Here is a 23,655-nt window from a genome sequence, read left to right on the forward strand (position 1 = left end):
CAGGGGATAAAAAGCATATTAGTTTACCAGCTACTGTTCTCTGAAGTGGTGGATGTCTTGCAATGAATCTAAAGTTCCCAACCCTGCTGATACCCCATGTAAAAACCCATCGTAATGAATATAATAGAAAAGCTTATGAAAAAATGAATTCTGTATTCAGTGCAGGGTTTGGAGATGTGTAGTAAGCAGGGCCTGGAGCCACATTTTGAATGATTAGGGATAAAAGAAATATTGAATAAGTACCCATTAAGTGAGCGCTATCCATCCTGTGCACTAAATGAGCCAGGAGTCCTGTAGGGCAGTGGTTCTCAACCAGGGGTCTGGGCCTCTAGCAGGTTTCAGGGGGGCCTGCAAGCAGGGCCAGCATTAGACTCGCTGGGACCCAGGGCAGAAAGCCGAAGCCCCATCTCATGGGGCTGAAGCCCAGGTCCCTGAGCCCCGCCATCTGGGGCTGAAGCCTGAGCAATGTAGCTTCTTGGGGGCCCCAGAGGGGCACCAGGCAGTTGCCGTGCTTGCTAACCTCTAATGCCAACCCTGGCTTTTATATGTAGAAAACCAGTTGTTGTAGCATAGGTGGTATGTGGGGGGGGCTCAGAAGAAAAAGGATGGTTGATGTTTTAAAAACTGAGGCTGTAGATCCTAATTAGGCTTATACTTTACTATTAGATGCAGTCTAAAGCCCTGATCTTGCAAAGACATGAATAACTTTAGGCACATGAGTAGTTCTACTGGCTTGAATGAGATACTCCTATACAGTAAAAGCTGTTTTATCCAGCACTTCACCAACCGGAAAGCTCTATAAACTGGCATTTCTGATCTTCACTGAAATTCTGGTTTATAGTCTGATTGGCGCGGGGCCTGCAGAGGGTTGAGGCGTGGGAGGTGGTGTGGAGCACGGCTCTGGGAGGGAGTTTGGATGCGGGAGTGGGCTCGGGGCAGTGGGTTGGGGCTCAGGAGGGAGTTTGGGTGCAGGAGCGGGCTTGGGGCAGTGGGATGGGGCATGAGAGGAGGTGTGGGGTGCCGGATCCAGGGGGCGCTCACCTTGGGCAGCTCCCTGCAAGCAGCGACCTGTCCTGGCTGCTCGTAGGCGGAGGCGCGGCAGACTGCTCTGTGCGCTGCCCCTGCCCCGCCCCACCCCGAGCTCTAGCTCCGCAGCTCCCATTGGCTGGGAATCACAGTAAATGGGAGCTGCAGGGGTGGCGCCTGTGGGTGGAGTAAAAATCAGTATGTCAAACAATTTTAATTTTTATGGTTAAAGTTTTATAACAACTAAAAATAGCAGAACCTCCTAATTTCAATACTACAGTACGGTAGATAACACTTTTACGCTGACAGATTTCTGTTAGACAAAAAATTGTGAAGATGCCAATTTTATAATATTTACAAACATTATTTGCACTTGCTAACACAAGACTAACAATATAAATGTTTCTCAGATAATGATTACAGGGGAAAAGTACTGAACTTTCTTTCCAGGCAAGATGAACTACAGTAATTAGAACAGACATAAGATACTTGTGGCATAGAGAGTATAATTGGAGTTTGGCAGAATGAGACTTATACTTGAAATGTTAATGTTGCAAAAACATTTTTTAAAAAATCTTAACGTTGCCAAGTTAATAATAACTGACTCATTTAGCTCTTTTCATCTGTAGATCTCAAAGCTCTTCACAAAGGAGGTCAGTATCATTATCCCCGTTTTACAGTTGGGGAAACTGAGATGCACAGAGGGGAAGCGATTTTCCCAAGGTCACCCAGCAGACCAGTGGCAGAACTGGGAATAGAACTCCGTTATCGTCCGACTCCAATGCCCTATTAGGCCACAGTGCCTAGTTAAGCGCTCCAAAATTAGAAAATGCCAGAATTCCTGTGCAATATTAATTCCACACCACCACCCCTTGTGCATATACATTATGATTCAGTCTTTAAATGAGTATATATAATTTTTTCCCTATAGCAGAGGTTCTCAACCTTTTCCTTTGAGCCCCCACCCCCAACGTCCTATAAAAACTCCACAGCCCACCTATGTCACAATAACTGCTTTTCTGCATATAAAAGCTAGGGTTGGCGTTAGCGGGTAGCAAGCAGGGCAATTGCCTGGGACCCATGCCTCAGGGGCCCCCACGAATCTACGTTGCTCAGGCTTCAGCTTCAGCCCCAGATGGTGGGGCTCAGGGACCTGGGCTTCAGACCCATGCAATGGGGATTTGGCTTTCTGCCCTGGGCCTCAGCAAGTCTAATGCTGGCCCCCCTCGGAGGCCCCCCTGAAACCTGCTTGAGGCCCCTTAGGGGACCCCAGATCCCTGGTTGAGAGCGACTGATCTCGTCCAGTGGTTCTCAACCATGAGTCTAGGACTCACTGAGGGGCCACAAGCATGTTTCTGGAGGTCCGCCAAAATAAGCCAGAGAGCAGGGCAAGTGTTAGACTCAGTGGGGCCCAGGGCTGAAGCCTGACACCCACTGCTCCGGGCTGAAGGCAAAGCCTGAGCAACTTAGCTTTGTGGGGCCCCAAGTGGCGTGGGGCCCCTGGCAATTGCCCTGCTTGCTACCCCCAGTGTTAGCCCTGTCTTTTAATCTACTGGATATGCAGAAAAACAGTTGTTGTGGCACAGGCGATCCGTGGAGTTTTTATAGCATGCTGGGGGGGCTTCAGAAAGAAAAAGGTTGAGAATCTCTGCTGTAGGGAAAAAATAATATATAATCATTTAAAGACTGTATCATAATGTATATGCACAAGGGGTGGTGGTGGCATGGAATTAATATTGCACAGGAATTCTGGCATTTTCTAACTTTGGAGTGCTTAACTAGGCACTGTGGCCTAATAGGGCATTGGAGTAGGACAATAACGGAGTTCTATTCCCAGTTCTGCTACTGGTCTACTGGGTGACCTTGGGAAAATCTCTTTTCCCTGCCAAGACCCAGGATTCGTTGTGGCTAAACAATCCAGTCTACACTAGTTGCAAATAACATCCCCATTTGTAGTGTAGACATTGCCTAAGATTTAGATTTTTTTCCTTCTCCCCCACCCCCCCCTTAGTCCATGCGTCTTTGCCGCTCAATTATTAATTTGAACTCAGCACTCAGTAAAATCATAAAGTTTCCCTTAAATGAAATTTGCAATACAAGTTTAGCACTGGAAGGCTTCAATGCAATATTTAGGATACCTTGAAATAAAGTGCAGATTAAGACTTGCAAGCAAGTTGTAATTTCTGATATTGTTATATGCAGTTTGAGCAGGTCAGCTGTGGGTTTGGTGGGTGGTGTTTTTGCCCTCTAGACTTGAGGTTTAAAGCTTGGTTTTCTCCTTAGACAAATGATTACTGCAAAGTACACACGTTCTTGATTTCAAGACCTGGGAAAAGCAATGAGATACGATTTTGCAGCCTATTTTGTTTTATTTTACTTTTGCTTTTTAATACAAGGTAAATAATGCTCTAGTAAATATAAGGTTCACGCAATACAATTTTATAGAAGTTAGTGTAGGGAAGCATATTTGTTAAAATGACTTCCTAGAAGGGCTCTAAGTGTCTACAAAATGTAATGTACTCAAAAGCATCAATATTTAAATGTATATTTAAATCTAGTCTTGTTAAAGATATAATCATTATTAAAGTCTACTTTGAAGCCCAATTTATGAATGAACTTCAGCAGAATAAAATGTTAGAGAAAAAAGGCATATAATTAATTTTCACTGAATATTGGAGAAAGATTGGAAGAAGACTAACAAAAATCTGTTTCATTGGCTTTACTAAATATTTTGGCTGATTAAAATTTTTGCAAATATATTATTTTTTGTAAATTACCTTAAATAGTGAAATGAAGGTATAGTGTTGACTATTATTAAAGTTTGTGTTTTAGGGACTTAGCTTAGGTTTTATATATTAACCTTAATGAAATTACACTAATACAGGTTTTTTGGTTTTTTTTTTTAAAGTGCATCATTTTGGTGGTTGTGGAAGTGGTTGAACCCCTACCCTAGATCCTACATTTTACGGTGACCCATGGTTATCCCGAGATGCTTATAGTGTGATTACTCATAATTTATATGACAAGACAATCGCCATATGTTGAAATATTTCACCTGCCTTTGGCCATTGGAACCAAATATGAGAGCTAAATCTGAATTTCTTACGTTCATCTTAAAATGCTTATTTCAAGAAATGTGAATGGTTTTGTTGTATTTGCAAAACTATATTCCTTCATAGGAATCGTGATTGTAATATTTTTAGCTACAATTTTGAGATCATAGAAATTTCCATCTTTATCCTCATTTAAGCAAGAGGATACTTGAAACAACAAATCTTCTATTCTTTACACTGCAGTTTTGGGTATATCTGCTGCATGTTCTTTCATGTTCTGTTAATCCAATATAGAATCATAGAATATCAGGGTGGGAAGGAACCTCAGGAGATCATCTAGTCCAACCTACTGCTCAAAGTAGGACCAATCCCCAATTTTTGCCCCAGATCCCTAAATGGCCCCCTCAAGGATTGAACTCACAATCCTGGGTTTAGCAGGCCAATGCTCAAACCACTGAGCTGTCCCTCCCTCTTTAAGGAAATATACTGGCCACTCTGGCAGTTTTGAACCAATCTATGGTCAGATTATGTTGTGATATATAAAGTCCTTGTAATTAAATCTTTAATTTTAATGTATTGGTATATTTGTGACCAGTGCTTAATTAGTTAGAGGGCTTGCCAGGGCTGCGGCCTGCCACCTCTAGGCTTGGCAGTTCACATCCATAGCACATCTACCGTTCACATCCACAGCACCTCTGTGCTTGCTGTGTCAGTCATGAATGTAAAAAAATTGCTTGAGCCCTGGCATCTTTCATTACAAATTAAACACTGTTTGTGACCTGTTGATTTGCTTGAAGAATTGAATTCCACGACAACTTACGTTTCTGGTGCTATAGATTTTAAAATTAATACTGGTTGGATTGCCTCCTGTATTTATCAGAAAAAGTTTTCAGAGAATATAAAGCCAGTGGATAAGCAACAAATTTTGGGTTGTATGTGACAAAGGGTTTTGCTATCGAATTTCAGACTTGGATTTTATATAATTAGTGGACAAACTTCCAGTCTGCAATTTCGGTTTGAAGGTGAGGTGTAAAGGGGCATGTTAATACTTCCTTACAGGAACCAAATTTGATTTCCATTTTCATAGGTGCTTGTTTAAAAAAACTTTTTAAAATTGTAGGCTTCTGTTGTCTGGTTCTGGCTGGAAAAATATTTTCCCATAAAGGTGTGTCACTGGTAGATATGGCTCTTGATATATGTGAGTAATGCCTAATAACTAGGGATGAGAACAGAGTTTAAGGGGCTTAAGGTGACAACCTGATGAATCAGAATTTTTTAAAGTATATAATGCATAGCTCTTGCCCAGTAAATATGAGCAATGTGGTGTTCAACTGAATTATATTTGAAAAACAAGATTACTGCTTTCAATTGATTTTGGTTTCTGTTTCCATTTTATTTTTCAAATGTAATAAGTGCTCTAAAGTTACCTGTCTTGAAACTGGATGAAACTCCAGTCATCTTCAGTTTTGACATCTCTATGGAACTTTTCAGCTTTACTCCATATTTCAATAGGCCAGTGTCAAAACTTGACCTGAGCCCTCTTTCTGATTCCAGCAGTAGAAATCTCAAAGGCTTGCTTATTTGCATTAAAGTGCAAAGAGGATATTTAGCTAGTTGTAGAACTTGAAAATAAACATTCCTATCCCTCTAATTTGGAGTAGAGTGAAGGATACGATCTGTAACAGTCTAACATTGTTATAATTTATGTAGGAGTGAGGCAAAGAAAACTGCTTACATAATAATATAAATCTGTTTAGTTTATTCCAGAAGGATGAAAAATAAAAGTATTCTAAAGGCAGAAAAATATTTTCAAAAGAGCTGTTTTCAGGGAGGGAAAGGGGGAAGGAGAGGAACTTGCAGGGAAAAAAAACCCCTAACAACTTAAAATTAATAAAAGGAAATGCTTTGTTTACATTATGCCATTAGTGTTTGGAACTCATTGGCTGGAGGTATCATTGATTCCAAGAATTCAGGATTAAAAAATAACCCTTCTTAAATGGGTAACGAGCACATGCACTGTTATATTAGATAAGATAAAGGATATAAACCTTCATGCTTTAAAGCATAACACAAGCTCAGAGGAGGTTAAGAAGAAACTTCCCCAGTGGACTGTTGTTTTATAACTGTCAATGCCAGCATTCTTGCACCTTTTCGTGAACCATCTGGTGTTACATCCATGATACTGGATGTGAGGGATTGTTGCTCTAATCCATTATGACATTTCAATAACTGAGCCCTATTTTTATAAAAATCAAATTCATATTGTGTACAGCCCTGTTTTGTTTGTTCATTGTAAACATATTCTATGTGGAAAGATGAGGGAATCCACCAGCGATGGTGAAATGTCCCTCAGTAATCTGTCATAGGAAAAAAGTGTATAAGAAATTGAGTACATGTCCATGAATATTTTATCCATGTACATAGAATAGATTCCACAGAACTAATTTGGCTGGTACATAAGACTGTGTGTGATTATAGACTTCAAGGATTTTGAATTTTTTGGTTCATGAGCCCGGTGCAAATTGGTTATTCTTTATATTGCTTGTGCTGAATTTCCCAGTTTTATTATTTGGAGGATTCAGCATATGATCCCCCTAATAAATATAACATAAAGTGTTAGGCAGAGTATAAATTTATCTGTCTTAACTATAAGCACCTCACAAAAATGTATGTTATATACATAATGGCAAAATAGAGCAGCCAAACAGGTGTCACCTGTAATTGCTAGAGACCTTCTATAAATACTTTAAGAAGTGTGACTAATGGGTTTGTGGCATAGAAAAAGCTCGTTCAGATTCTTTTGAGGAGACACCTGAAAGTTCAGTGATCATAAGACACATTATACATTCTCTTTGATGGCATTCAGAATTCTAGCTATATTATGGAAAATTTAGTCATGACATTTCACTGTCATTCTACACAAAAGGAATGTCCGTTCTAATGCCATCTCTGACAAACTTTCCTTGGTGGCAAGGTTCAGTAGGAATTTGGCCTCAGGCTCAGAGGGTGAGCTACAAATTACTGAGGCCTTGGTTACACTTGCGAGTTATAGCGCAATAAAGGAGCCCCGGGCGCACTAGTTCACTACCCGTCCACACTGGCAAGGCATGTAGAGTGCTCTGACTCCGCGGATACATCACTGCTGATACTCCACCTCAGCGAGTGGAATAATGTTTGCACCCCCGCTGGACAGCTGTGGCGCCAGTGTGGACGGTCTGGTCCTATAGTGCGCTCTGATTGGCCTCCAGAAGTGTCCTGTGATGCCTGTGCTAGCCACTCTGGTCATCACCTTGAACTCTACTGCCCTGCCCTCAGGTGACCAACCGTCAGACCTGCCCTTCAAATTCTCTGGGAATTTTGAAAAATCCCTTCCTGTTTGCTCAGCCTGGCTTGGAGTGCTATCAGCGAATCTTTCCAGGTGACCATTCTTCCACTCCTCAGGCGAGCCCAAGTATGGAGCAGTGGTGAGTTGCTGGACCTCATGAGTGTTTGGGGGGGAAGGAAGCTGTCCAGTCCCAGCTGCGCTCCAGTTGTAGGAATTATGAAATCTTTGGGCAGATACCAAGTGACATGATGGAAGGGGGCCATGACCGCGATGCACTGCAGTGCAGGATTAAAGTGAAGGAATTGTGGAATGCCTACCGCAAAGCCTGCGAGGCAAACAGACATGCCGGTGCTGCCCCTGTGACCTGCCATTTCTACAAAGAGCTGCACATGATACTTGGGGGCGACTCCACCTCCACTCAGAGTGCCACCATGGAGACTTCAGAGCCTAGTTCAACAAGGCAGGAGAAAGAGGAGCAAAGCAGGAGTGAGGGTGCTGAGGCGGAGGAAGACACCCCGGAATCCCTAGATGCATGCAGCCAGGAGCTGTTCTCAAGCGAGGAGGAAGGTAGCCAGTCGCGGCAGCCGGTGCTTGGGGAAGGACAAACACCAGAGGAGGTTCCCGGTAAGCGGCTTTTATTTTGGGAAGGAAGTTATTCGGTGCGGGCTCTTGGGGAGAGGAGGGTTAGGGCTGCAGGCATACCTTGATGTGCTCTATCACATCACGGTAATCAGTCTCCGTGATCTCTTCAAAGGTCTCACTCAGAACTTAGGCAATGCGCTTGCGCAGGTTTCTTGGGAGAGCCACTGTGGTTCTTGTCCCAGTCAGGCTAACTTGTCCACGCCACTCTGCTGTGAGGGGCTGGGGGATCATTGCTGCACACAGGCAAGGAGCATATGGGCCAGGGCGGAAACCACATTGCAGTAGATGACCCTCCCTTGCTTCCCAGGTCACCCTCAGCAGCGAGATATCTTCCAGGACGAACTCCTGTGGAAAATGTGGGGACAGTATTCAGTATAGGGGTCCCTTGCTGCTGTTGGCTCTCCCCAAGGCACAGAAACCCAGAGGATAGTACAGCCATGAAACAATCAGTCACGCTTGACCCTGTGCTTACTCACGATTTTGGGGCTCCCATGAGTTGTGTGTGCTTGCTTTGGGACAGGCAAATTATGCTAGTGTGTAGACTGTGCTTGCTTTCCTTAAGTACGGGGGAATCATAACTCTCTCTGGTGTGAACAATGTTGCCTCTGTTAAGTGTTGCATTTTGCTTTTACAGATGCAACCTTGAGATCTCAGCCATCCGTGTTATTACCGTCTGAAAGACACCAAAGAATCAGAAAGAGGCCACGTAGAAGCAAGGAAGACATGTTGCATGAAGTAATGCAGCATTCAAGTAATGAAAATCAAAAAGTTCAGGAGTGGCGGGAGAGTGAAAGGAGGGTCCGCCAGCAGAATGCGGATCGCCGGCACCAAAGCACGGTGTGGCTGCTAAGCATCATGAAGAGCCAAGCGGACTTGATACAGACGCTCGTAGCCATGCAGGCGGAGCACTACCATGCCCCTGCAGCCATTGTCCCAAAACTCTTTCCGTTGTGCCCCCATGTCACCTCCAACACACTTTCCCCCCATCATTAGGGTTCTTACCACCACCAGCTGCCTCCAACACCTGTAGCTTCACCACCCAGCCCTGAAAACTATGACCCTTACCCACTGCCCTCAATCCCCATCACCATGCAGTACAGCCATCCTGAAGTGCAGCACTCATTGCGCAGCACTCCAGACAGGACATACGCAGATCTGTGATTGTACTGTTCCCCACCCCCTTGCCCTTTCCGTTTCCCAAGCAGTTGTCTCTCTTTTCAATAAATGAATTTTCTTTACAATAAATGGATTTTTTGGCTTTGAAAACATTCTTTATTATTGCATAAAATAAAAGATACCTTAGCCCAGGAAGGCAACAGGCACTGCAAGTCATTGTAACAAACACAGATTCCTACTAACATTGGAACCACGGCATTTCACTTCCGTGCAGGGCACCACACATTATTGGTGGCTTTCAGCCTCAAATTGCTCCCTCAAGACATCCCTAATCCTTGCAGCCCCACGCTGGGCCCCTTTAATAGCCCTGTTCTCTGGCTGTTCAAATTCAGCCTCCAGGTGTTGAACCTCCGAGTTCCATGCCTGAGTGAATCTTTCACCCTTCCCTTCACAAATGTTATGGAGGGTACAGCATGCAGATATAACAGTGGGGATGCTGTCATCAGCCAGGTCCAGCTTCGCATACAGAGAGCATCAGCGGCCCTTTAAACGGCCAGAAGCACACTCCACAGTCACTCTGCACCGGCTCAGCCTGTTGTTGAACCGCTCCTTGCTGCTGTCAAGGCTCCCTGTGTAGGGTTTCATGACCCACAGCATTCAAGGGTAAGCGGAGTCTCTAAGGATCACAATGGGCATGTTGACTTCCCCTACGGTAATCTTCTGGTCTGGGAAAAAAGTTCCAGCTTGCAGCTTCCTGAACAGGCCGGTGTTCCGAAAGATGCGTAAGTCATGCACCATTCCGGGCCAGCCTGCATTAATGTCAATGAAACGCCCACGGTGATCCACAAGCGTCTGGAGAACCATAGAGAAATAGCCCTTCGATTAACATACTTGGAGGCTAGGTGGGCTGGTGCCAGAATTGGAATATGCGTGCCATCTATCGCCCCTCCGCAGTTAGGGAAACCCATTTGTGCAAAGCCAGCCACAATGTCATGCATGTTACCCAGAGTCATGGTTCTTCTGAGCAGGATGCGATTAATGGCTCTGCAAACTTGCATCAACACGATTCCAGCGGTCGACTTCCCCACTCCAAACTGGTTAGCAGCCCATTGGTAGCTGTCTGGAATTGCCAGCTTCCGGATTTCGATAGTCACCCTCTTCTCCACCATCAGGGCAGCTCTCAATCTCGTGTCCTTGCGCCGCAGGGTGGGGGCAAGCTCCTCACACAGTCCCATGAAAGTGGCTTTTCTTATCTGAAAGTTCTGTAGCCACTGTTCATCATCCCAGACTTGCATGACGATGTGATTCCACCACTCAGTGCTTGTTTCCCGAGCTCAAAAGCGGCGTTCCATGGTGGTGAGCATGTCCGTGAATGCCACAAGCAAACTCGTGTCATATGCATTACTCGAGTCGATATCATTGTCGGTGCCCTCACTGTCACTTTGGATCATAAGGAATAACTCAACTGCCAAACGTGATGTGCTCTTGAGACTTGTCAGCATATTCCTCAGCAGTTCAGGCTCCATTCCCATAGACCGAAAGGGAAGACAGAGAGCTCAGTACAAAAACCATTGAAAGATAGCGCCAAATGTGGAAGGAAGCAAAGGGAATGCTGGGATGTGAATTGATACATCACGGGGCATTGGGACAGGACCCAGAATGCTCCGCACTCCCCGCCCCCTTCCCATAAGTCACAGTGCCAGAATGGGAAGAGTTGCTCTCTGGGATAGCTGGCCACAATGCACCGCTCCCAATGCTGCTGCAAGTGCCACAAATGTGGCCATGCCAGTGTGCTGTCAGTGTGGACAGACTGCAGCGCTTTCCCTACTGCGCTGTACAAAGACAGGTTTAACTCACAGCACTCTACATCTGCAAGTGTAGCCATACCCTGCGGGTAGTGAAAGGATTTTGAGGAACTTGGAAACCATTTACGAGAGATGTGGAGCTTGCAGAATCCTCAGGGGCTATTTTCTGATAGGACAAACCAGTCTAGCAAAGTTACCTGAAGTATTGCTTAGGGTATCCAGATAATCTGTTAGACACACTGAGAGAGAGAGGATTTCATTGTGAAATTAGAATGGGACTATTCATGCTACTGTGTACAGTTTAGTTCTGTAAAGATTAGTGGTTATTTTTTCATAGTTACTTGTTATAAAACGGTTCTTTCTATAATAAATGTACCATACCACACTTGCTTTTAGTTACATGGACCTTGAGTTTTACCCAATTTAATTTAATAGCCCTTGATCACTGATAAAATGCTACTCTATTACATCTAATACGGAGAGCTCAAAAAGATAAGTAACAGGTGTAAATTTGACCAGATTATAAGCCTCTCTGAAAATCTATTCTTAATGGAGGCTTGTTAGAATTTGGCAGCTAAAATCTCCAGAGACTGTCTGCACTGAGCATCCTTCATTCCATGGCTGCTGGGGTCGCTCAGGCCTTTTTTCCCCCTCGCTTTTCCCACCAGTAAGGGAACTAGGCATCAGAACCGAGAACAGGAGACTCTTGTGCTCTGTGTTCTCCCTGGTGGAGTACAGGTATCCTGACTGGAAAGCATAGGGGAGACGAGGACATATGAAGAGAGGGAGTGGGCATAGGATCAGAGGGGGGCACAGAGATGAGTGGGGGCACATGGGCAGACAGGTCTGTAAACAGTAGAACATATTCCCTCCAGAACATGGAATTGACCCAAGGATTCCTTAGTCTCAAAATACCTCTGCTGTCTAGCAAATAGCTGCGAATCACACTAAAAAAATGTTTCTTTCACATCTAATGGCTGGTCTATGTAATATGACAGCCTGCTACTGCTACCAGTTACTGAATTCAAGTGGAAGAGGTCGGTGCTTTGAATTTAAAGTCTATTTTAAAGTAGACAAGAACATGTGAGGAACAGTGGGGCAGCGGGGAATAAACGTGGGGAAATAGTTTTACTTTGTGTAATGACACATCCACTCCCAGTCTTTATTCAAGCCTAAGTTAATTGTATCCAGTTTGCAAATTAATTCCAATTCAGCAGCCTCTCGTTGGAGTCTGTTTTGAAGTTTTTTTGTTCTTGTCAACTGCTGGAAATGGCCCACCTTGATTATCACTACAAAAAGTTGGTTTCTCCGCCCTCCCCGCCCCCCTCCTACTGGTAATAGCTCACCTTAAGTGATCACACTCGTTACAGTGTGTATGGTAACACCCATTGTTTCATGTTCTCTGTGTATATAAATCTCCCCACTGTATTTTCTACTGTATGCATCTGATGAAGTGAGCTGTAGCTTACGAAAGCTTATGCTCAAATAAATTTGTTAGTCTCTAAGGTGCCACAAGTACTTTTTTTCTTTCTTTGGTAAGGTTGGCAATTAACCTATACATTATCTGGTGTGTGAGTTGACAGTCAGTTTTGCAATCTGTGTTGCCAGTTGGTAAACTGATGTAGTGAAGAGATTTGATTGTCTTCAGTGAAATATTTAGAGACTCCGTGTATGTAACCGCTTTCTTAATCCCTCCCTTGCTGTATCTTTTTTTTTTTTTTTTTGGTTTTTACAAACTATAAGATTGCTCATCCTGGGTTCTGGGTATCTTTTAAAAATATTTTGAAACCAAACCTTATTTCCATCTTGGAGGTGGGGGTGGCGTGGGGGGCGTTCTCTGTAGTGATAACATCTTGGCTTCATATTGACTGAGTCTATATTTTCAGTCTTATAAAAAAATTATAATCATGTACTTTAAGAATAATCATTTGTTGCATTTCTGCAACAAAATGTTGTTTGAAAGAGTGACACAACTCTAAGCTTTCACTTAGTTTTTATTTTATTCTTAAAAAAATAGTTAAATGAGTAGAATGAAACTTGTATAGAGAATGTAGAGTTTCTGCAAACCATACTTCCATAATGTGTAATGAATTTATTAGAAAGAGTTTCTAAGGTCATTTTCTTAATGCTTAGATCAATCATTTTGTGTAATGTAGAATGAGTGTACATTCCTGTTTTAAAATTAAGGTAATTACATAAGTCTGGTCCAAACAACTTATACTGGTTTAACTACAGTTGGTTTAAAAATTGTGCAAGCCCCTGTATAGACTCACTTACATCACAATTGGCTTGCATAGCTCACTTTTATTACTTTACAATTGGCCTATATGAGGGATCTGCACAGGCTCAACTAAGTTGTTTTTTAAACACATTTTAGTTAAACCAGTGTAACATTTTTGTGTAATTCAGGGCCTTGCTTTGTTTTGGGGGGTTGTGTGTTTCTGTGGTTCTCTGAAAAGTATGGATGAAATTGTTCTGTTTAGTGTATCTTAAGGAATTTACCAAATATATTTTTTTGTTTTACAGGCTATTCAGCAATAGTTATGAACTCCCGGTTACGAGCGTTAGGTGGGAGGATAAATAATATACGAGCATCAGAACTACCAAAAGAGAAAACCCGATCAGAGATCATCTGTAGTGTCCACTTTTTGGATGGCTCAGTACAAAGCTTCAAAGTCAATGTAAGTTCTGAAGACTTTTTTTTCACATTGGCTTAAAACTTGAGGTTAAAATCTGAGGATCAAATCTTTGAGTTATTAGGCAAATGGTTTATATCTGGGATTGAAGATGTACTTTTCTATCATGGGATATTTCATAGTCATTGGTTATGAAGTGAATATGCAAATCTGATATTTCAGCTGTCTTTCTATCCGTTGATATCGGTTAGTAGTAAACTTATTTCGTGCAGAATGTATCCGGGAGATGGATCACTTGGGTGATGTGGGAACTGGATAAAGCTAAGTTTTTATTGGATGTTACCCGTTGTGAATGATCATTTGTAGATAAATGAGTGAGGCTTCTGAATTTGATTGGGGGAGCCCATTTTTATCTATCTTGTGGTAACACTGAAGAGGGGTGTTTTAGGGAATGTGCCTGATAAGCAGGTGCAGCCATGTCAGTGCTTGCTTTCTTAGAGGAGTTGGAATGACCACTTCTCTTCCTTTTTTTCTTCAATGCTCTTTCATCTTTCGAGATGCTTGGCAACTTCCCCTTTCTCCCTTCTTATACAAGTGGGAGGTAGATGATGGGTGGGAGAATAGGAGCATGATTTAAGAGGACAATTCACATTGTCAGGCTCCTGCACATCTGTGGGTTGATTTTGGGTAAATAAAGAGAATTTGAAACTCAACCATATTGCATTTGGAAGAAGTTTGCTATTATGAATCCTTCTGGTTTGTATTACAGCTTGATTTGAAGAGTAGATTTGGCCTGGTTAAAGTAGGGATATGCTCCCAGAGAAGATAACACAAAACCTTCATGAAAGGTGAATGTACCAATTCCAATAGCCAATTTGATTTGCAGGGAATCAGGTTTTCCCTTTTGATGGAAATTAACCAATTAGCCATTTAAAAAAAAAATAAAAGCATTATTAAAAAACTGCTCTGAAGAGTAACAAGCTACTGGTATAAAACCCTCATTATTAAAACTGACTTGACTTTTTCTAGCGGAAATTGCCAAAGTATTGTAATAAAACAAATCAATTAAATAGCCTGATCAGCTGTGTCCTATTAAAATTTTTTAAAACTTCTTGTCAGAGGTAATAAACATTAAATGTCCTATTACTGTGGCTGAAACTATTGATCTTCTTTACCAAGGTCCTACCCAAATACCCAAAGAACAGGACTCGGTGGTGATGTGGGACTTCAACTACCCAGACATCTGTTGGAAAAATAATACAGTAGGGCACAGATTATCTAACAAATTCTTGGAATGTATTGGAGATAACTTTTTACTGCAGATGGTGGAGAGAGCCATGAGGGAGGGAAGAGACTCTTCTAGAGTTGATTCTGACTAATAGGGAGGATCTGATTGAGAATTTGAAGGTGGAAGGCAGCTTGGGTGAAACTGATCCTGAAATAATAGCATTTATAGTTTTAAGGAATGGCATGAGGGAAAACAGCAGAATAAAGACAAGGGACTTTATGAAGGCAGACTTTAACAAACTCCAGAGAATTGGTAAGTAATATTCCATGGGAAGCAATAAGGAACAAATGAAAGTACTACACTTAGGAAGAAATAATCACATAAATACAAAATGGGAATCTACTGCGTAGATAAGGGTACTGCAGGAAAGGATCTGAAGGTTACAAAACTACATATTTAATTACAAACTAAATATGGTACAACAAGGTAATACTGTTGCAAAAAAAGCAAATGTCATTCTGGGATGTGTTAGCAAGAGAAGAGAAGTAATTCTTCATCTCTACTCAGCACCAATAGGGTCTGAACTGGAGTACTGTGTCCAATTCTGGGCATCACACTTTGGGAAAAAATGTGGACAAATTGGAGAAAGTCCAGAGGAGGGCAACAAAAGTGATTGAAGGTCTAGAAAACATGACTTAGAAGGAAAGATTGAAAAAATTGGATTTGTTTAGTCTGGAGAAGAGAAGACTTGAGGGGAGACATAAGTCTTCAAGTACATAAGAGGTTGCGATAAAGAGGAGGGTGATAAATTGTTCTTCTTATCCACAGAGGATAGGACAAGAAGTAGTGGGCTGAAATTGCAACAAAGGAGATTTAGGCTAGACATTAGGAAAAACTTTCTGACTGTAAGAGGAGTTAAGCAGTGGACCAAATTACCTAGGGAGGTTGAGAAATCTCTGTTATTGGAGGCTTTTAAGAACAGGTTAGACAACACCTGTCAGGTATGGTCTAGAATAGATAATACTTAGTCCTCCCTCAGTGCATGGCACTGGACTAGATGGCCTGACAAGGTTCCTTCCAGTCCTACATTTCTATGATTCATGTATTAGCCAAATACTGTACCTTGAAGTAATATTAAACCAGACCCTCTTCCCTATTCCTGCCTCTGAGTAAAATGAAGAGGGACCGTATCTTGGAATGTTACAATTTTTCCTTTTTTGTCCATTAGTCTAATTACAGCAATATTTTGTATGTTGGATCTGCAAGTCTCAAGTTTTCGAAGCAAATACTCTGAGACAAGTTGCACTGTACAAGATGCCTCTCAGATCAGAGCTGTTTACTATGCACAAATTAGCATTTCAAATAGCATAAACCCTTTCTAGAATTTAGTACCAAAGCAAAACTTAATGGAGGCATCTTACTTACTACAATATATTGAGTTTAAAGCACCTTTTGGTCCTAAATGGCAGTGTCATGCAATTGGTCTAGTTGAACTCAGACAAATAATCTAACATGGTTGTGATTTTATCGAATTATTTTATGCAAATCTAGACAAGTCTGTATCCCAGTTATAGGGCTAACTAAGTCTCTGTCTACTTTCTGGTCTCTGAGTGCATGCACCTCACATCTTGGGCTTTTAGCCCATTTTTGCTTGTTTGGAATTTCACAATTCTGCCACTCTCAGACCAGCAGCACCTGCATACGCTATCCCATGTATACCAACCTCTTGTCACGCTGCAGGTTCAGTTGGTTTCAGGCAACTGCCTTTCCTCCCTTTGGGAGTCTTTGACCCATGATATAGACTAACAACCTACTTAAAGAATTTTTACTAAGCAGTTGGAATAAAGCATTAAAGAGAAAAGGATTTTAAACCTTTCTGTATGCATTTCTCTCTTACCTGATGTTCTTCTGTTCCATAATGGCATCCTAGACAGGCTTACTTTCTTCAGATACCATGGTGGGTTCCTAATCGCTGAGCGTGTTTCAGCTGGTGTTCTATCTGCCTCAGTGAAATTTCCCTTTCAAACCCTGCCAGGTTGTTTTCCAAAAGACTTCTTCACATGTCCATGGGCTTTGGTCCCCCTAGTCAAACCAGTTTTATAGGCTGTCTGAGGAGAGGAATGGGATTGAGCCATTGTCCCTAAGTGACCCTTAAGCAAAAGTGATTAGGTGACCATTGACAGTCATCTCCTTTGTGCTTGGAATACTCAGATAATCCTCTAATGGGAGGCACTTAATTAAAAATATTGTTATGAGCTGGTTGGAACCTTGGTTTAGATTGTTAAAACCTTCACCTAAGACAAAAAGAGTATGTGAACCTGCCCAGGAGCTTTTTGGCTGAGTATTGTTTTGAATAGGCGTGGGAATATGGGGGAAGGCAGAACAGAAAAACGGAGAGAACAGAGGTTGGGGGGAGAGAGAGCTAGCCTAAAGGAGCAGCAGAAATCATTTTGTGGTCCTGAAAGAAACCTGGGAAGATGTTTTTGGGTCAGAAGTACACGCAAAAAAGAGGGCTCTTGGTGGCGTGAGGAAAAGAAGCCATTTCCTGTTGTGTCTCTAAACACAGAGGAAATCACACAAGACTTTATGTATTCTTTGTAAATAGAAAAAAAACTGCATCAAGAAAATACCTGACTAGTTCCAGTTTCTGCTCCCAACTGAAACATATATAGGGCTCCAAACTTTGACTAGTGGCTTGGGTTGAAATGGGGCGACGATATTGATACTGAAAACTACAGGCCGTGTCTTCACTGCTAAGAAAAGATGGGTGTGGGGCATGAGTGTGGATGGTTGGTTGTTTACCTATTGCATTGTAAAATCCCTGTAGAGGCAAGGCTGTGTAGTTCTTATAGCAGTTTATCTAGGTGAGGTCAAACACAGATAGAGGAGATATTATGTTGATCTCACCTATCTGTATTTCAGTAAAAAACAAAAAAAACCAACCCTCAGAGCCTTGTCTCAGCTAGGATTTTTACAGTGAGATAACAAATGCACATTAGTTACTTTAGAATAAAAATACACCTTTTTTGGCAGTGAAGATGTAGCCATTACTAAAGAGCAACAATTACTAAAGAGCATGCCCATATGTCTCTCACTATGATTAAACAGTTTTTAGTGTTTGTCTTTTCTTTGTGAGATAATCATACAACACTAGCATAATTAAATTTATTTGCATATTATGTGTTTCTGTATATACTGTAAAATGTGATTATTTCAGACTGTTGGATATACAGATGTATGAGTTAACAAACTGAGTAGACTTTCTTATCCATTTTTACTGCATTTACTATGAAGACCTCGAAGGTAAATATCACTTTTTTGGTAAAACACACCTATTCAGTTGTTTGCTTTGTGCTTTTTAAATTGAGAATTCTGTTTCTTTTTTTCATGACATTGTTGTCTGATAAAAATCATGTGTTCCTCCTTCTCTGAGTGATGGTCCCTATTGGTCCCTACTGTATTCCGCCATGTGCCCAGAGCTGGAGCTTTTCAAAGTAGTATTACTCATCGGTCCACGCATGTGCTCTTGTACTGCCTTGTGGTTTTGCCCAAGGCGATAAAGGGTGGGACAGACCAACCGCATCTCCAGTTCCTTCTCACTGCTGTATGGTCTGAGTTGGAGCTTGTGCTGTCCTCTTATCCTTGGTGACACATTTTCCAAACTTCTTAGAAAAACTGTTTTTACTTTGTTCATATTTAGTATTCTGTTGTTTTTTGCAATTATTTTCTAGGTCCTAGAAGTTTTGTAGGATTAAAAACTTGGACGCCACTTTGGTGGTTTTCCAACCAAACAATCCCTCTCACCCTTTCTAGCACCCAGGTCTGTGTCCTAGATTATCTCGGAGATACCAGGATTCAAAGTCTGCACTTTCTGCCCTTGCTTGTTTTCTATCAGTGACAAGCACAACGTTGTTTATACTGTTTGGGGGAAGTCCACGTGCAGTATCTGTCTCTCCCTCCCTGTCGGTGCCTGGCTGAGCTCTCCGCCTCAAAAAGTACCTCATGGGTACCGCAATCAGGCCACAATCAGATCCTGGCCCAGGAACCCCCCCATACATTGGCCTGAACATGCTAAACTATCTACAGGTTTCAGCCATGGGGGAGCATCGCATTCCAATGCTCACGAGAATGACAAAAGGCCACACCATTCGCTGGATGTGCTGGTCCCAGTTCCAGAACTGTATACCCCTCCTGCTTTGGCTCCCCCAGCATCCCGGGGTCTTAGAAGCTTCTCTGAGGCTCAGCCAAATTTTGACTGAATTCTTTGCTCTGTGTCCTCAATATTCTTTAAATAGTTTATTCCTTATGGCTTTTAAAAAGAAAAAGAAAGAAACCAAGTTCCCCACATTCCATATTTGCTAAACAGCAGAAGAATACTCTGTATTGCATAGTATGTACAATCCATGAGTCAGAAGGCTCTCTGATTCCAGGCACACCATAATATGGAAGAAAGCAGAATTCCTGTAGTGCCCTGTCTTCTCCATGCACTTTCACTAATCATAGAAGAAAAGCCTAACACTGTCTATGAACTTTCCTAATCTGAATATGTATGTGCAGATATGCTGACAGACTTAGATCGCATCACAGTGCACAAACACTTCCAATGCACAGTGCCCAACCAAATTACAATGCACAAACCCAATGCACAAACATTTCCAAACCCTTCGGTTTCACAAAGCACAACCAATTTTCATTAAACCATTTAAAGGCATGTTTGTAATACAGAAGCTATATCCTTGCAAAATTCCAAGTTCTTATCTGCTAATTATACACTGGAGCTCCTTCAACGAGAAGTGTAGTATTTTTTCACTCTTAAAGCTTCAATATAGCAAAAACATTTTGGTTATCATTTTTCAAAGTGATTCAGACTTGAGAGAACACTACCAAATTTCAGCCACAAAGGTAAATAATTGAAAAAGTATAAGTCACTGAAGATGACACTTAAAATGAAAACATTTGTGCAAACTTATCAGTGAGTGTTGCTAAACTTAGATATCTTAATTGTATCTTTATCTTTTAGCCTTTTGTAAATACAAAGAAATGTCTGAGTTTTTACAATCAGTGTATGGTATTGATACTTTTTGTTTACCAGCTTTTTAAAAGAATGAACATCACATGGGACATTTGGGGACAATGTAAGTTCATATTAAATCTGACATCCTGAAATGTGAGAGAATATCAGTCGGCCAAGGATTCAGAACAAAAAAATGGAACAAAGTAAGATCCATGAAGCAATGTTGTGATGGGAAAATTGTTTCACTAAAATAATGTCTGCACTACAAAGCTAAGTCCACTTCATGTAAGTCGACATTGAGCCTCTGATTTAAGCAAGTCAATCTTGCGTGTCCACTCTATGCTCATTGTGTTGGCGGAGTGCATCCTCACGAGCAGGGCTTGCATCGATGCATGGAGCACTGCACTGTGGGTAGCTATTCCACAATGCAGGTAGCCGAGTGGAATTTTGGGTTGGGCTTGCAATGCCTTATTGGACCAAAACATTGGTGGAGGTGATTATGGGAACATGGCGTTAGCCTCCCATGATACACTTACCACCCTCCTTCAATGGCAAACAAACCAAGTCTTTTTCACGCCTTTTTTCGTAAGCCAGGGTTATTCATGCAGATGCTATAGCACGATAAGCATGGACCTCGCTCAGCTGTACACTGTTGTTGAGAGCATTACAAACACCTCATGCCTTATTCTGCAGTATTTACACAGCCGATACAGGAGCTGCTGCAAGGAACAAAGTGATGACATGCAAGCAGCCCTGCTGGAAGACATAGGGCGGAGCAATTCACAGTTGCTGGCACCAGTTATGCGTCACCTTGACATGGTTGAGCGGCATTTCTGGGCCTGGGAAACAAGCACTGACCAGTGGGATTGCATTGTTATGCATCTATGGGATGATGAGTACCAGCTGCAGAACTTTCAAATGCATAAGGCCAATTTCCAGGGACTGTGTGCAGAGCTTTCCCCAGTCTTGAAGCACAGCAATACTGAAATGAGAGCTGCTAGGACAGTGGAAAAGCGAGTGGCAATAGCTCTGTGGAAGCTTGCAGCGCCAGACTGCTACCAGTCAGTGGGGAATCAATTTGGAGTGATGGGGTCACCGCCGAGAATTGCATGCAGCTCCTCATAAAAACAGTGTGTCTGTGGGGCAGAACCAGAATGATTGTTTGCCTCCCTTGTCTTCTGGTACACTAGCTGAAGCTCCTTTATTTTCACACTGCACTGGTGTGTGTCCCTGATATAGCCCTTCTCCCTCATTCCCGCACAATCTTGGTGTATAGAGGTCCATGTTTCTTCTGCTGGATCTGAGCTTTTCCTGTACAGACTCTTCTCCTCACACAGCAATAAGATCCACCACCTCCTGTGTACTCCATGCTGGAGCATGTTTGCAGCCTTAAGTCTCCATGATCAGCTGTGCTGGCAAGCTCTCCACACTGCATAAACAGGAAATGAAAATTCAAAAGTTCCTGGGGCTTTAACAGGGGAGTGGCTGTTTCCTGTTTACCTGGCTGACGTGCAGTGGAGTTGAAAGTGCTCTCCAGAGCAGTCACAACGGAGCACTGTGGGACACCTCCTGGAGGCCAGTTCATTAGAATTATACAACGCAGTGTCTACACTATCCCCATGTCAATCTGTGGGTATCTAATCAAATACTATGCCTCTCGTGGAGGTGGAGTACAGCAGTCGACTTTACAGGCCACTTAGGTTGGCGGAAGGGATTTGGTAATGTAGACACATGCATTATTAGATTAACTTAACGCGGCTTATGTCGATTAAGTTTGTAGTGTAGCCCAGGCCTAAATTGACAATGGTGGTTTGATTGTTCAGTGTAAAAACGTATTTGCTTTTTTCGTGTTGTATTGTGTTTGCCAGATTTCTAGAATGACCATGGATTTAAATTACTTTTCAATCACTGACCATGAGTGAAACAGAACTTACCATGTTTTGATTCCTGCGACTAACAACCAAACTGAGGTTGGAGCTTTCTCAGTATATGTTTGAAATTATAGGAAGTAGCTCAGAAGGTAAAGAAGGAAGTCAGTGTAGGTACCAAAATGTAGTTATCTAGGAACTGATATCTCCTTAGAAGAATCCGCAGACTTAGAGATCACAGCTTGAAAACTTGAAACTTAATTCAGTGTTGGGGTCAGTGGAGGGCATGTTTAAATGAAGAGAACATTAAAACACACTGAATATGCATATTAGGGTATTTTTCTGGTCATGTGATCAGTGAAATATTCAACTATATATTTTCAGCATTAGCCTACAAACTCCTTTTCACAGCTAGAGCTTCTGTTTCAGTCTGTCTGCATTATCAGGTCAGAGAGAAGGAGATCATACGTAAAGCTTGTTCTCAGTCAGAGGTGGACAAGGCAGTTCTTCATTTGACAATTCCATTATATGACATCTAAACATAAAGTAAACAAAACCGTATTAAGTTAAACAATATCTGTCAAAATCCTGTTAAAATACATATTAAAAATATGCACATACACACCATTTCTCCAAATGAAATCAATAGGAATGATTTGAGCCTCTGACTGCCGGATGCTGGGACTAGATGACAGGGGGTTGGTTCACTTGATAGTTGCTCTGTTCTGTTCATTCCCTCTGAAACATCTGGCATTGGCCACTATTGGAAGACAGGATACTGGGGTAGATGGACCATTGATCTGACCCAATGTAGCCATTCTTATGCTGTTACGATTTTCTTCTTGTCCTAGTATACTTTAAAACTGCAAAAAAGTTGAGACACAGAGATATTTCACAGCTAACATTAATTTAGAATTTTAATGCATTTATCATCGGTGTATTTCTGAAATACCTGCAGAGATCTACTAGTAGCAGAGGAGGATGGAATCATTTTAAAGTGGAACTGAAATACCTAACATGTTCAAATGTCATTTTGGGAGACTGTGTTTTTCCCCCTTTGCAGTTATGAAGTCCCAGAAAGTTGAATTTGGGCATCCTTCTTTATTCACCTGGTGAACTTTTGAATTTTGTGAAACCAGCAGGGAGTCTGTGATCTATCTCCTTTCCATCAGATAAAATTGAATAGTTGTCCTTGCTTTCCTAGTGACTGGATTGGTAGGTACCTAGATAGCTGAAACCCAAGAGTCCCAGAACCAGTCAGAATAAGAGGAAGATAGGGTTCAGCAGGGCAAGTAGCTTGAGTAACTGGCGGTACATAACTTCCCTCTTATCTTAAGGTGTCTGCTGGACTGTCACATTCAGGATTGTTGGCATTCTTACTAGACATGTTACGCTAGAATTCCCAATCACTAAGAGTGACTACAAATTCAGCCTTTCAGATGTAGACTTCCTCGAAGTCACCTATGCCTTTGTTACTTGAATGCTTTGCCTAGTACAGCTTGTTGTACCTGAGACTTACCTTGAATGCATCTCAGAAGTTTTAATCGGTATAGATTGTGGTTATCCACCTTTTTAGTAGCTCAGGCTGGCAAGGACACACACATCTGTGGCCCCAACTGACCGTGGCTGTCATTTCCCTTTATATATAGTCAATGTTACCTATACATGCTGAAATGATCTCTTCTCTCTGCTCCATCATGACACCTGCATCCAACTTTGGAACACCTTCTGTCCAAAGGATGGAAGTGAATTCAAACCAGTGGCAGGAAAATTCTCTCCCATCAAAAGTACATCTGAAATCAAGTGTGGTATAGGATGCTTTGTTTTAAAAGTATTCCCAGTTTTTTCGCAAACCACAGGTTTTCACTCTTAGGAGGCTGGGTGGTTCTTTCCCTGATCTTCAAGTTCAAAGCAATATGATGGGATGGGATCACTGTGCATG

The 23,655-nt window shown here is 42.0% G+C and overlaps 1 protein-coding gene across 6 annotated transcripts in view; it reads left to right on the plus strand.

Annotated features, from left to right (window-relative positions):
• Window positions 1–23,655, plus strand: part of PTPN3 (protein tyrosine phosphatase non-receptor type 3) — a 278,122-nt gene that overhangs the window by 45,624 nt on the left and 208,843 nt on the right. For 4 of the 6 annotated variants that reach the window (XM_073332642.2, XM_073332646.2, XM_073332643.2 and 1 more), the window contains exon 2: window positions 13,494–13,648. In XM_073332642.2, the coding sequence (XP_073188743.1) occupies window positions 13,511–13,648 (138 nt within the window). In that variant the 5' untranslated portion in view covers window positions 13,494–13,510. Of the gene's footprint in view, window positions 1–13,493; window positions 13,649–14,372; window positions 14,452–14,782; window positions 14,866–23,655 lie in introns of those variants that run through there. The other 2 variants (XM_073332648.1, XM_073332647.1) reach the window with 2 other exon arrangements.

Source organism: Lepidochelys kempii, chromosome 2 (genome assembly GCF_965140285.1).
Source record: "Lepidochelys kempii isolate rLepKem1 chromosome 2, rLepKem1.hap1, whole genome shotgun sequence".
NCBI classification, from domain to species: domain Eukaryota; kingdom Metazoa; phylum Chordata; order Testudines; family Cheloniidae; genus Lepidochelys; species Lepidochelys kempii.